The sequence below is a fragment of the Cherax quadricarinatus genome, chromosome 48 (genome assembly GCF_038502225.1).
Source record: "Cherax quadricarinatus isolate ZL_2023a chromosome 48, ASM3850222v1, whole genome shotgun sequence".
Lineage (NCBI taxonomy): Eukaryota > Metazoa > Arthropoda > Malacostraca > Decapoda > Parastacidae > Cherax > Cherax quadricarinatus.
The window spans coordinates 29561751-29575531 of NC_091339.1; the positions used below are offsets into that span (position 1 = coordinate 29561751).

The 13781-nt window shown below is 37.5% G+C and overlaps 1 protein-coding gene across 8 annotated transcripts in view; it reads left to right on the forward strand.

The window, feature by feature from the left end:
* Positions 1-13781, forward strand: part of Snx16 (sorting nexin 16) — a 160572-nt gene that overhangs the window by 86806 nt on the left and 59985 nt on the right. For 6 of the 8 annotated variants that reach the window (XM_070095052.1, XM_070095048.1, XM_070095046.1 and 3 more), the window contains exon 5: positions 11084-11173. The exons of the other annotated variants lie outside the window; for them this stretch is intronic. In XM_070095052.1, the coding sequence (XP_069951153.1) occupies positions 11084-11173 (90 nt within the window). The remainder of the gene's footprint in view (positions 1-11083; positions 11174-13781) is intronic. 8 annotated transcript variants of the gene reach the window in all.

Below are 13781 nucleotides of genomic sequence, written 5' to 3' on the forward strand. Positions count from 1 at the left end.
GTTGACTTGGTGATTTCTTGTGCTCAATTTATTTATTTATTTATTTATTTATAAATTTTAGCATACATACAGAGGTACAAAAAAATACAGATAAGAGCAGCATGCCAAAGCCACTTATACTATGCATAGCATTACGGGCTGGCTTAAAATTAACTTAAGATTAACTAAGCAATGATGAAATCAGTGATAAGACATTATTGTAAACAGATAACTATAAAATACAAATGAGTATTACAAAGACTTGCTGTTCATTCAGGTAGTGTATTTGAAAAAAAAAAAAAAAAGTTAGGTTTAACATTTGTGTGATATAATTGTGAGTAACATTTAGGATATACAATTTATATGGTTCATTTATTCAGTATTTATTTGGTTTTGAGTGAGTAAGTGAACTTTGAGAAGAGACTTGAATTTATAAACAGGTAGTGTTTCTTTTATATTTACAGGTAATGAATTCCAGATTTTAGGGCCTTTTATGTGCATTGAGTTTTTGCATAGCGTGAGATGGACATGAGGAACATCAAAGAGTGATCTTTGCCTTGTATTATGGTCATGTGTTCTGTTGAGGTTGGCAAGGAGATGTTTGAGGGGAGGGTTAATATCAGAGTTAAGTGTTCTATGTATGTAATAAGTGTAATAATAAGTATGGATGTTTTGTATGGTGAGTAGGTTGAGTGTTTTGAATATTGGTGGAGTGTGCTGCCTGTAGTGAGAATTTGTTATCATTCTAACTGCAGCCTTTTGTTGGGTAATTAGTGGTCTGAGATGGTTAGTTGTTGTTGAGTCCCCATGCACAAATTCCATAGGTGAGATAGGGGTAAATAAGAGAGTGATAAAGGGCCAGGAGGGCTGACTGTGGAACATAGTACCGTATCTTCGATAGTATGCCTACAGTCTTGGAAATTTTCTTAGAAATTTGTTGTATATGTGTATGAAATTTGAGTCTATTATCGAGGTGGATTCCTAAGAATTTTCCCTCTGTTAGCTTTGTGATAGGTGATCCGTTTATCGTTATGTTAAGAGGTACATCTGTAGCTCTGCTACCAAACTGAATGAAGTAGGTTTTGTCAATGTTTAATGTAAGTTTGTTAGTCCTCATCCAGGTAGATATTTTCTGTAATTCGGTGTTTACAGTATTGACTAGCGTGACTGGGCTCGGGTGAGAGAAGACGTATGTGGTGTCATATGCAAAAAGTGTGGGTTTGAGTAATTGCGAAGCATTTGGTAGGTCATTTATGTATAGGAGAAAGAGAAGAGGGCCAAGGACACTTCCCTAGTGAAATAGCTAAGAATTTGGTTGACTGGAATAATGTAATTGGCCTAAAATGGCCAGTACACTGAGGTCAGTGGTCATGTGTGGTCATACCTGTCCTGAGCTGTCTGGGTATTGGCATGGGGCATTACCTAGCACCATGGCTTGTTGTAGTGTTTTAGAATCTCAGCTTAAAGTGTTGAAGAAGGAGGTTCTACTTCTTCAGGAGGAAAATAGGTGGCTGAAGCTTCGCCTAGATGTGTTTGGCAGTTTGTGTGAAATAGTTGGTGCTGGTAAGGAGGAAATGCTTACCACCAATGAGAGTGGCAGCCGCTTTAAGTGGGAAGTGGTTCACAGTTAAGGAAGAAAGAAGATAAGGAGGGTAAATAAAGAAGATGTGAAGGTAGGAAATCGATTCTCTGTTCTCCAAGACGAGTGTACTTCAGTGGTTAGTGAGGTTAAAGGTACCTCTGACTCCCCTGCTAATCAAGGTAAGAATATTCTGATTGTTGGAGACTCTCAGGTAAGATATATGGACCATGCTTTTTGTAACAGAGATAGAAAAGTCAGACAGAGAGTGTGCCTCCCAGGAGCTGGTGTTGGTGACATAGTCAGCAGGTTGGATAATATTATGTCAGGTAATGGGAACAAGCCCATTATCTGTCTTAGTTCTGGTGGAAATGACATTGGGAAGGGCAGGAGACAGGAGCTACTGGATAAGTACAGGTCAGCCATAGAAGTAGTCAGGTCTAAGGGAGGGATTGCTATCATATGTAGCATCTTGCCTAGAAGGGGAGTGGGCAATGACTGGATGTCTAGGGCAATTGGTTTAAATTGCTGGCTAGACAGGTACTGCAAGGAACTTGCAATCCCATTCTATGTCAAACATGATATGTATGCAAGGGATGGGGTTCATCTCTCTGGGGTTGGAGTGGTTGCATTAGCTAATTCGGTTGAGGGGGTCATTGATGACTTGTCTAGGACTTTAAACTGATAGATTATAGAGGTATGGGTGTTTGTGGGAAACAGGCTGCAGTATTATTGTTAGAAACAGCAGATATTACCAGGATACCTCAGGGATATGTTTAAAAGACAATATTCAAAATAAAGTTCCTAATAAAGACAAAGCAGCTGATCAACAAACAAAGAGAGATAGTAGAGGGCAACAAGTGACTAGTTCCTTAAGGTTTACTATATAAATAGTAGGAGTGTAAGAAATAAGATAGATGAGCTAAGATTACTCACAAGTGCAGGTAATATAGATATTATTGCTATAACTGAGACCTGGTTCAACTTGAAGGATAGAGAAATGCCTTCTGAATGCAGCATAAAGGGTTATAAGCTATTCCACACTGATAGGGTCAACAGGAAGGGTGGTGGAGTGACGATGTATGTCAGAGATAATTTAACTTCTTGTGTTAGACATGATATAAGAATAGAAACATCAGACACAGAATCTGTTTGGCTACAGTTTCTTGAGGGGTATGAAAAATTAATTTTGGGTGTGACATATAGGCCCCCAAACCTTGATAGGGAGTGCAGTAAGCTGCTATGGGATGAAATTCATAAGGCATCTAGATATGAAAATGTTGTGTTAATGGGGGATTTTAACTTTAGACAAATTGATTGGAACAATATGACAGGAAATCTTGAGTCTAGTGACTTTCTTGATACAGTTCAGGATTGCTTTTTAGAACAGGTTGTGACAGAACCAACTAGAGGAAACAGTCTGCTTGACTTGGTTCTTGCCAACAAAGATTCACTAATTAATAATCTTGAGGTTAATGATGAGCTTGGGGAAAGTGATCACAAATCACTTAGTTTCAGTATATTATGGAATTACCCAGTAAACTGCAATCAAGTCTCTGTCCCAGACTTTCGATTGGCTGATTTCCTGGGACTAAAAAATTACTTGGGTGGGCTAAATTGGGATGATCTGACTATGGGTCAGGTAGGTGATTTTGGTTGCCAATATGACGTTTTTCAGAGCATAGTTCTAGCTGCTCAGTCAACTATTGTTCCAAGTAGGGAAATTAGATCTAACAAAAATGATCCCAAATGGATGAAGAATAGATTAAAACATCTTATAGGTCAAAAGGGAGGCATATATAGGCATATCAAAAGAGGGAATGGGGAGTTAAGAAATCAATATATTCAGTTAAAGAGAGAAATAAAAAAAGGAATAAGAAAAGCAAAAGGGATTATGAGGCTAAGGTCGCAAGGGATTCGAAGACTAACCCAAAAGGGTTCTTTCAGGTATACAGAAGTAAGATTAGAGACAAGATAGGCCCACTTAAGAGTAGCTCAGGTCAGATCACTGACAGTGATAGGGATGTGTGTGAAATTTTCAATTCTTACTTTCTCTCAGTCTTAACTCAGGAAGATACTAGCGAAATTATGTAGAACAGGACGATAAACTATGCACGATTGCAGTAACTTGTGACATGGTCCTCAGACAAATAGAGATATTAAAACCTAACAAATCCCCAGGCCCTGATGAATTGTTTTCAAGGGTTTTAAAGGAATGTAAAGAGGAACTTTGCAAACCTTTGGCTAATCTTTTCAACATATCACTACAAACTGGCATAGTGCTTGATAAGTGGAAAATGGCAAATGTAATACCTATTTACAAGGCAGGTGACAGGTCCTTAGTTTCAAACTATAGAACAATAAGCCTTACCTCCAGTGGGAAAATTTATGGAATCCAAAATTGCCGAGGCAATTCGTAGCCATCTTGATAGGCATAAATTGATAAATGAATCTCAACACGGTTTTACTAAGGGGCGTTCCTGTCTTACGAATTTACTAACTTTTTTCGCTAAGGTGTTTGAGGAGGTAGATCATGGTAATGAATATGATATTGTGTGTATGGACTTCAGTAAGGCTTTTGATAGAGTTCCATATCAGAGACTTTTGAAGAAACGTAAGGCACACGATTAGGAGGAGAAATTTTTTCCTGGGTAGAGGCGTGGTTGACAAATAGGCTGCAAAGAGTTTGCATAAATGGGGAGAAATCAGAATGGGGGCACGTCACAAGCGGTGTTCCACAGGGGTCAGTGTTGGGCCCCTTGTTGTGCACAATTTACATAAACGATATAGATGAGGGAATAAATAGCGACATAAGCAAATTTGCTGATGACACCAAAATAGGCCGTCCAGTTCATTCTATTTAGGACATTAGTGCACTCCAGGATGATTTGAATAGACTGATGCAGTGGTCAGAGAAGTGGCAGATGCAGTTTAATGCAGACAGATGCAAAGTTCTAAATGTTGGACAGGACACTAACCATGCCACTTATAAAGTGAATAGTGTAGATCTTAATACTACTGATTGCAAAAAGGATTTAGGAGTTCTGGTTAGCAGTAATCTGAAACCAAGACAACAGTGCATAAGCGTTCGCAATAAAGCTAACAGAATCCTTGGCTTCATATCAAGAAGTATAAATAACAGAAGTCCTCAGGTTGTTCTTCAACTCTATATATCCTTGGTTAGGCATCATTTAGATTATGCTGCACAGTTCTGGTCACCATATTACAGAATAGATATAAATGCACTGGAAAACGTACAGAGGAGGATGACAAAGTTGATCCCATGTATCAGAAATCTTCCCTATGAGGATAGACTGAGGGCCCTGAATCTGCACTCTCTAGAAAGGCGTAGAATTGGGGTGATATGATTGAGGTGTATAAATGGAAAACAGGAATAAATAAAGGGGATGTAAATAGCGTGCTGAAAATATCCAGTCAAAACAGAACTTGCAGCAATGGCTTCAAGTTGGAAAAGCTCAGATTCAGGAAGGACACAGGAAAGCACTGGTTTGGTAATAGAGTTGTGGATGAGTGGAAGAAACTCCCGAGTACCATCATAGATGCTAAGACATTGTATAGTTTTAAAAATAGGTTGGATAAATACATGAGTGGGTGTGGGTGGGTGTGAGTTGGACCTGACTAGCTTGGGCTACCAGGCCTGGTGCTGTGCTCCTTCCTTAAGTGGAAGTGACCTGACTAGGTAGTCATTGTTCTAGGCCGGGGAGGGGGTGGCATGGACCTGCTTCGCATGGGTCGGTAGGCCTGTTGCAGTGTTCCTTCTTTCTTATGTTCTTAAGTCGTCAAAATCGCCGTTGTGTAAATATCGCTGACACATCAAAATTCACAAGAGCATAATTTCGTCAATTTTCCATCAAATTTCATACTTTTTGTTTTATTACCTTAAGAAAAAGGTTCTCTACCATTTCATAAGAAAAAATAACAAAATTATATTTTGAAAATTCTTGGCCCTGGTGCACACTTTGAAATTTGGCCTCTTGACACTGAAAGGGTTAAGTTAGCAATAGAAGGGCATTAAAAAACAAACAGTAAAATACACACACAGCACACTCATTACTTACCTTATTTGTAGTCTTAATGTAGGGTGAGAGGTTAGTATTTATTGTAAGAGGTCAGGTGTGGTGGGTATGGTAGCCCTCCTGGCCACCCCACTCAAACGTAAGATGCCCATTTAAAGTGCTCTAGAGTGGTAAAATGCACATACAGTACACTCATTACTTACCTTAAAATACTTATACCATAGTCTTAACCCCTTCACTGTCGCAACCCCAAATCCTGAGGTGTCTCCTGGTGTTGCAAAATTCTCCCCCCCCCCCACACACCAACAAAAAAAAAAAAATTCTTATGAAATGATAGAGAATCTTTTCCTGATTGTAATGACACCAAAGGAATTAAATTTGATGGAAAACTGATGGAATTACGCCCTCGGCGATATTTACGAATCAGTGATTTTGCCCACTTTGAGCCCTATTTTCAGCTAATTCCATTGTTCCAGTAGACCAAACTCGTGTCTATTTCTTTAGAACTCCATTTTTTCTATCGATTGAGTACAAGAAACTGCCCATTTACCAATTTTAGCTACCCAATAACGTGATCAGAAATTTGCAATTTGGCCAATTTCACAAAAATTAAAAAATATGACAATTTCAAAATAGGGTCCAGAATGAACAATGCAGACATTCCTGGCTCTAAAATAACATTTTCTTTGTTCATCAGTCACGTCTCCAGGCCCCTCTGATATTACTCTTGCTTTTTATTTTGAATTTTTATTCAAACAAAAAATAGAAGATTTACTGTTATCCAGACTACAGCAATATTGTAATAATTGTATAAATAATGTCACCCCATTCATGACTGCATATTAGAATGGATACTTGGACATTTATTGGAAAATGACATCATTTGTTTACTTTTGAACATCGGCAGAAATCAAACATTTCCCCTACTTTGAGCTCCATTTCAAGATTCTTTTCATAGTAAAACCAATCAAAATCACCTCTATTTCTATAATATGTTTTCCATTCTATCAAATGAGACCAAGAAAACGAGAATAAAACCGTCAGTACTATACGAAAATAGACCACAAAGTCGGCATTTTAATAAAAAAAATGGTCGGAGTTTTTTTTTATCATCATGCACTGCATGCTGCAGGATTTTTTTATATGGTGCACACTGAGAACACAGACCCATTCTCTCACATGTGGGCCTACCAGCTTTCTCCTGCTTGATTTGGAGCCGCTAGAATTTATGAGTACATACATATACAGTGGACCCCCGGTTAACGATATTTTTTCACTCCAGAAGTATGTTCAGGTGCCAGTACTGACAGAATTTGTTCCCATAAGAAATATTGTGAAGTAGATTAGTCCATTTCAGACCCCCAAACATACACGTACAAACGCACTTACATAAATACACTTACATAATTGGTCGCATTCGGAGGTAATCGTTATGCGGGGGTCCACTGTATGTCAAAAATGGTGGCTCATAAGACATATACAGGAGGGCCCCACTTATACGGCGGGTTAGGTTCCAGGCTACCGCCGTAAAGCGGAAACTGCTGTAAAGTGGAACACCCTTTTTTTCCACTTACAAATGCATACAAACACTAGATAACAAGTTTACACTAACATATATTATGTTAGCAATAGAACCAGGCATCAAAAAACAATAAAAAAGTACAATACACACATAGTGCACTCATTACTTACCTTAAAATATTTATAGTCTTAATCTAGGGTGAGACAAGTAGTATTTATTGTAAGAAATCAAGTGTGGTATGTATGGTAGTCAGCCAGGCTACCATACCAGGCCACCCCACCCACACATACTATTCTATGATATTTAAGCATCCCAGAGCGATAATATGTATATACAGTTCACTCATTACTTACCTTAAAATATAGGGTGAGATGAGTAGTATTTATTGTAAAAAATCAAGTGTGGTATGTATGGTAGTCAGCCAGGCTACCATACCAGAGAGAAAGAATGAGTGCATGAGAGAGGACAGGCGCAGAGTTATGTAAACAAACCAGGCGAAGGTAAGTTTTGTAAACAAACAGTGTACACGTCTGGTTTGTGTACAAGTTACATTGTGTACAGGTTGTCTCTACATTGATACGGTAGAATAAATAAAGAAGAACACTCCCATTCTCATGTAACATCATTTTGAGAAGAAATGATGCTCTGAGTGAAGGCAATGGAAGTAAGTCACTCTGACTTTTTTGGGTTATCCTAGGTTCTCTACACATATGTATTTATGTTATGTATCGTGTTTATTATATAATTTTGAAAAAAATATCACGGATGGATTAATGAAAATGTGTATATTAACGTAATATACAACATTTAATGATACACCGAGCTCAGACAGCGTAAACAAACAAACTGAACAGGTTGTGGACGATCACTCGGTCAGGCGAAATAGACGGTATTAATACGTGTCCAGTTTTAGTTCATTCATGTACATTTGTGAGAGTTTGTGAAACTTTTACCTTATAATATTTTTATTATTATTATAATAATTAAATCACGAAACAAATACTCTTACACTGTGTACAAGTTAGTACAGAATTATAGCTGTAAAGTGAAGGCATACGAAAGGAATATTTTTCTACAGTTATCCCTAGTAACAGGTGATGGGCTAGAGAAAACGTAATTCTTCCGACACTTCTACAAACCGTTTGGTAAACATCTCATATATATTTGTATAAATTTTTATACTGTGGGTGCATGTATCATGTTTGTGTGTTACATAATGTGTTTCTTATATAATTTTGAAAAAAATATCATAGATAGATTAAGGGAAATGTCTATATTAACGTAATATGCGACATTAATGTGCCCAAGAGATTATTATTATTACTATTATTATTATTATTATTATTATTATTATTATTATTATTATTATTATTATTATTGCATCAAGAGTAGAGAGACTCTTAGTGATTTTAATGTGTACCTACATGCCAGCACAGTGTGTAAGTTTATTTAGGTACAGGTGTACACAAGTTTAATTATCAAGTACAATACATATAAAATATACAATAGCTTTAAAACACTTTAAACCCCCTCCTCTGAAGCAATTTCCTCAACTGCAGTCTGTTGCTGTTCCAGTTGAAGGTGCTGCAGCTCTTCAGTGGTTAGCTCTTCCCTGTGGTCATCCACCAACTCTTCCACATCCTGGCCACTTGTATCTAACCCCATGGACTTCCTCAAAGCCACAGTAAATTCCACAACAGGCATAGGGTTGTCAGGGTCAGCCTCAAACCTTTCAAAATCCTTCTCTTGGACACATTCTGGCCACAGTTTTCTCCAAGCAGAGTTCATCGTCCTGGAAATCGCTTCCTGCTAAGCCTTACCTATAAGGCTTATGCATTTGAGGATATTGAAGTGATTCCTCCAGAACTCTCTTAGGGTCAATTCAGTGTCCAAGGTCACTTCAAAGCACCTCTGAAACATAGCTTTGGTGTAGAGTTTTTTGAAGTTTGAAATGACCTGCTGGTCCATGGGCTGGATGAAAGGAGTGGTATTAGGGGGCAAGAACTTCACTGTGATGAAACTAAACTCCTCCAACAATTGGTCTTCCAAGTCTGGAGGATGAGCAGGAGCACTGTCCATTACCAGGAGGCACTTGAGTGGCATTTTATTTTCCAGGAGGTATTTCTTCACACTCAGGCCAACACTTTATTGACCCACTCAATGAAAATTTGCCTTTTGACCCATACCTTATTGTTAGCCTTCCACATCATACACAATTTACTCTTGATGACATTATTTTTCTTGAACACTTGGGGATTTTCAGAGTGATACACCAGTGATATTTCCTGTACATCCTGGCGAGATCGACCACATGTATGCCACTTTCATACTTTGCTACGAGTTCTTTCTTGAATTCTATCATGTTTCTCGCCTTCTTTATCAAAGGGCTGGCACTTGGAACTTTCTTTGGCCCCAGGCTTATTTAGCAGTTGCACTCAATAAACAAGCACAAAAAACAATGGATTATTACAAAATGTTTTGGATGAATGCGCAGGGTAATGCTCACTCGACAAGAAATAAAGCCAGACTGACTCAGAATGCATGGGATGCTTTATGTGGGCGCGGGCAGGCGGATACGTTTGGTATGGTGGACCGACAAAAACCGAGACGAACGAAAACTGGGACATAATTTTGACAAAAAAGTCATTGAAAACCGAATTTTATGAAAACCAGGGCAAATGAAAACCGAGGTTCCACTGTACAGTATTTGTAGGAAGTCAGGTGTGGGAGGTATGGTAGCCTGCCTAGCCACCACACCCACACGTAATACAGCCTCTCCTCACTTAACAACTGAGTTCTGTTCTTAAAACCATAGGAGCACACTCTAATGATAGTGGGTTTGTGTCAACCATCTTTGATATTGTTTTAATGTCATCTTTGTACCATTTATAACATTTCTGGTATGTTTTTAAATGTTTATACAGTGGTGTACTGTTCATTGAAATAAACAGAATAGAGGAAATCAGCTCTAATATACATTATTTAAATAACAAAAAGGCACAATACCATGACTGGAACAATACACAGATAATCCGCACATGGGAGAGAGGAGCTTACGACGATGTTTCGGTCCGACTTGGACCATTTACAGAGTCACACTAATAAAAAGGAGAGAAAGAGGGAGTATATATAGGCCAGCAGACATTGATGGGAACAAGAGAGGTAGTAGGAGAGGAGGAAGGGAGGTAGTGGTAGGCAGTAGTAGTAGTAGTGCAGTCTGTCAAATACTAAGAAAGAGGAGCACTGTAAGGGAGCTAGGGGCCCACACAGGGTAGGAACACGAACACAGAGGGGAAAAAAATAATAAAGAACCAAATATCCAAGGCAGAAGAAAGAAAACCCAAAGGAGAAAGTAGTACCTCCCTGGGCGGTTGCTGTCTTCCAACATACTACCTACATCTCGATGAGTACTGACCCTAAAAATTTATTTTTTTTTGGTCTTATTACACACAAAAAATTGCCCTCTTAGTTTAAAAAAATAAAAAAATTCGGAGCACTAGCAGTGAAAACTTAGATCCATGTTTGGACAGTTAAAGGGTTAAAACAATTCCTTTAAATTTTTAAATGCAACCTCTCCTCACTTAACGATGTACTCATTTACTGATGACTTGGACTTGCAACGGGCTCTCTGACCAGTATGCATACCTAAATAATGTATATTAGAGCTGATTTCCTCTATTCATTTTATTACAGTATACAGTACAATACTCTATAAACATTTAAAAATATACCAGAAATGTTATATATGGTATAAAGGTGACGTTAAAACAACGTCAAAGATGGTTGTCACAAACCCACTACCATTATAGTACGCTCTTCACTTTGCGACAAATTTTTTTTACTGATGTGATCTTAGGAACAGAACTCCATCGTTAAGTGAGGAGAGGCTGTATTGTATAGTTTTTGATACTACATAATTAAGTAAATTATATTATGTGATGTAAAGAGAATGGAGACTTTCCACAGGTTTTCAAGATACAGGTGCTTCACCAGCCCACTGGGGATCAGTGGTTTGTGTTTCGCCGCTACACAGATTTTGTTCGCCTTAACAGAAGAGTGAGTTTTTAAATCATATATTTTTAAAGCTCTAGTACTTTTTTCAATTACAGTAATACAAACTTTATAGTATACATTAAAACTTTGATATAACAGACCTCTGTTTAACAGATTTTAGAAATAACAGACAAAATCGGTTGGATAACTTGATTTCAGAAAATGGGCAAAGTCAGCTTAGTACACAGTTGTTTATTGTTATTATACAATCAAAACAATCTTGTCTGTCCACCATGAAAAGTAAATAAAATGTGCTGCACTTTTTTACTCTTATTATTTGTAGATATACATTCTTTGTACAGCACTATATTATGGTATGTATACACTAGAGTATTGTAGTGCTTTTCTCTGCTGTTTTTTTTTTTTAACTCTTACACTGCCCTGCCACACATGTTAATCAATGGTTCAGAGAACTGACAAGTTGATAAATTAGACACATGTGCAACACTTGGGTATCTTTAATGAGGAAACATTTTGCCACACAGTAGCACCATCAGTCCATACAAAGGAGAATCGTGAAGAACAGGAGGAGTTTGAGGTAATCAGTCCATCAGTCTTGAAAAGGACTGATTACATCGACTCAAGGCTGAGGGACTGATTACCTCAAACTATTCCTGTTCTTCATGATTCTCCTTTGTATGGACTGATGAAGCCACTGTGTGGTGAAACGTTTCCTCATTAAAGATACCCAAGTGTTGTATGTGTGTCTAATTTATCCCCTCAAAATTGCTGTAATTGGGAATGTTAGGTCTATATGGGATAAAGTAGGTCTTCATCATTGGTGTCCACACCAACAAAAGATTCCTCTGGTACCCTGGGTACTGTGGAAACAGTTTGCTTCAAGGTACCATACTAACATATCTCATCCTTGATATCACCTCATACCATGGGGTATTGGCCATCTTCTATTTGTCCAGGCTGATTCTAGTACTGAAGATAGTGATAAGGACTTGGAGTTGTATGAGTATGAAGATAGTCCTGCTCCATCAAGCAAGGAAACTCCTGATGAGCTTTGAAGCACTACATAACACAACTTCCTTCCACTGAGAAGAAGAAATGTACCCAGAAGATGTGTTATGTATGTTCTAACACTACCAGAAAAACAAGGAAATGCAAGGGCACATGATTAATATGTAAAAGTTGCAAAACACAGTGTTCATGGAGCCCTGCTTTGAGGAGTTTCATGAACTTGTAGCACTGTAGTTGGCATAGTGAACAGTGATTGAAAGATTGAGAGAACAATTTGTGTCAGTAAAAATTTTGTTCAAAGAAAGTTACTGAAGAGCAAAAACCCTGTAAATATGGTCTGAAAATATATATACTATTCACATGAGTGCATTTTGAAAAATAGTCCAAAAACACTAAGAGTATTCTATTGCAAGTATGCAGGATGCAACCATGTTACCATATGAAGGATCACTTTCAGAAATTTCAAACTACTATTTCTTGGTAAATTTTAACTCAAGTTCATTTTTTTTATTTTAAAACACATGTAAAATGAAGGCCAGTTTTTAGGTAAATTTTTTTTCAAAGTGTTTTGGAATTATATTTTCATTTTACCCCCACTGGCAGTTTAAGGATTAAACATTGTTTCTTTTTACTGGATACCGGTATTACCAAACACCCTCGCTTCCTAGAAGACCATTAAATCCAAGTTTTGCAGTATTTTGAATTATTTTAATGAATAATGAAATTTAGATAAATTTTGTTTAAATACATTGGCCATTTTCCACCAAAGCAAGTTGACCCAAAAAAGGAAATACACTCACTGTCAACCTTTATACTCATGCCTTTTATGCACCACTGTAGTCCTGTCTCTAAAGTGCTATTATTGCAAATTTTTTGTCTTATTACTTGTACTCTTAACTTTGTACATTTTATATTACTAGTGGTAGTTTATCCTTTTTATGCAAAATTGACACTTAAGTGACTGTACATCTTAATATTTTGTTTAATCCCAGAAATTGTGCTAAACTCATAATTTAATATTTTCACATATATTGTATAATTTAGTTTTCAGTGATTTCAGTTGAAGTTAGAGTGCCCAAAATGATGTTCATACTGTGCTTGACTTCCTTTTATCATACCAACTGCCTCAAAAAGTTCCTTTGCACTTGTCTCTGGCTGTTTCTGACGCCTAACAGATTATATTCTTTCCTGCGTGATGCATGAAATCACTACCTCCCTGTCATTATTAGCATTCAACTACTCAGAATTTTCTTACCCTCTTTCCAATACTTCCACCTCCCTACCTAGCATCTGACTTCCTTCACTCTCTGCTGTTATGCCCATTTGCTCCCAAGGGCTATCCTAGTTATTAATTTCTTTACCATACTGTTTCATATCCTCAGTAATATTTTCTGATTAAGATGCATCTACTCATTCATTTGCTCTCTCCACTCTTGGCACCACTTGCTTAACATCTCTTTTCATCTTCGTATTTTCTTCCCTCTGTATTATTTTTATGCTGCTGCTTTCTCAATTCTTCCCGTTTAACTTTATCGTTATGCTAATCATTCTTCCTCTTATCTGCATTCACCCTCTCATACCCACAAACTTTTGTTACTCGCTGTAGTGCTGCATTCTTAAATCCACCATACCTCCTTGACTT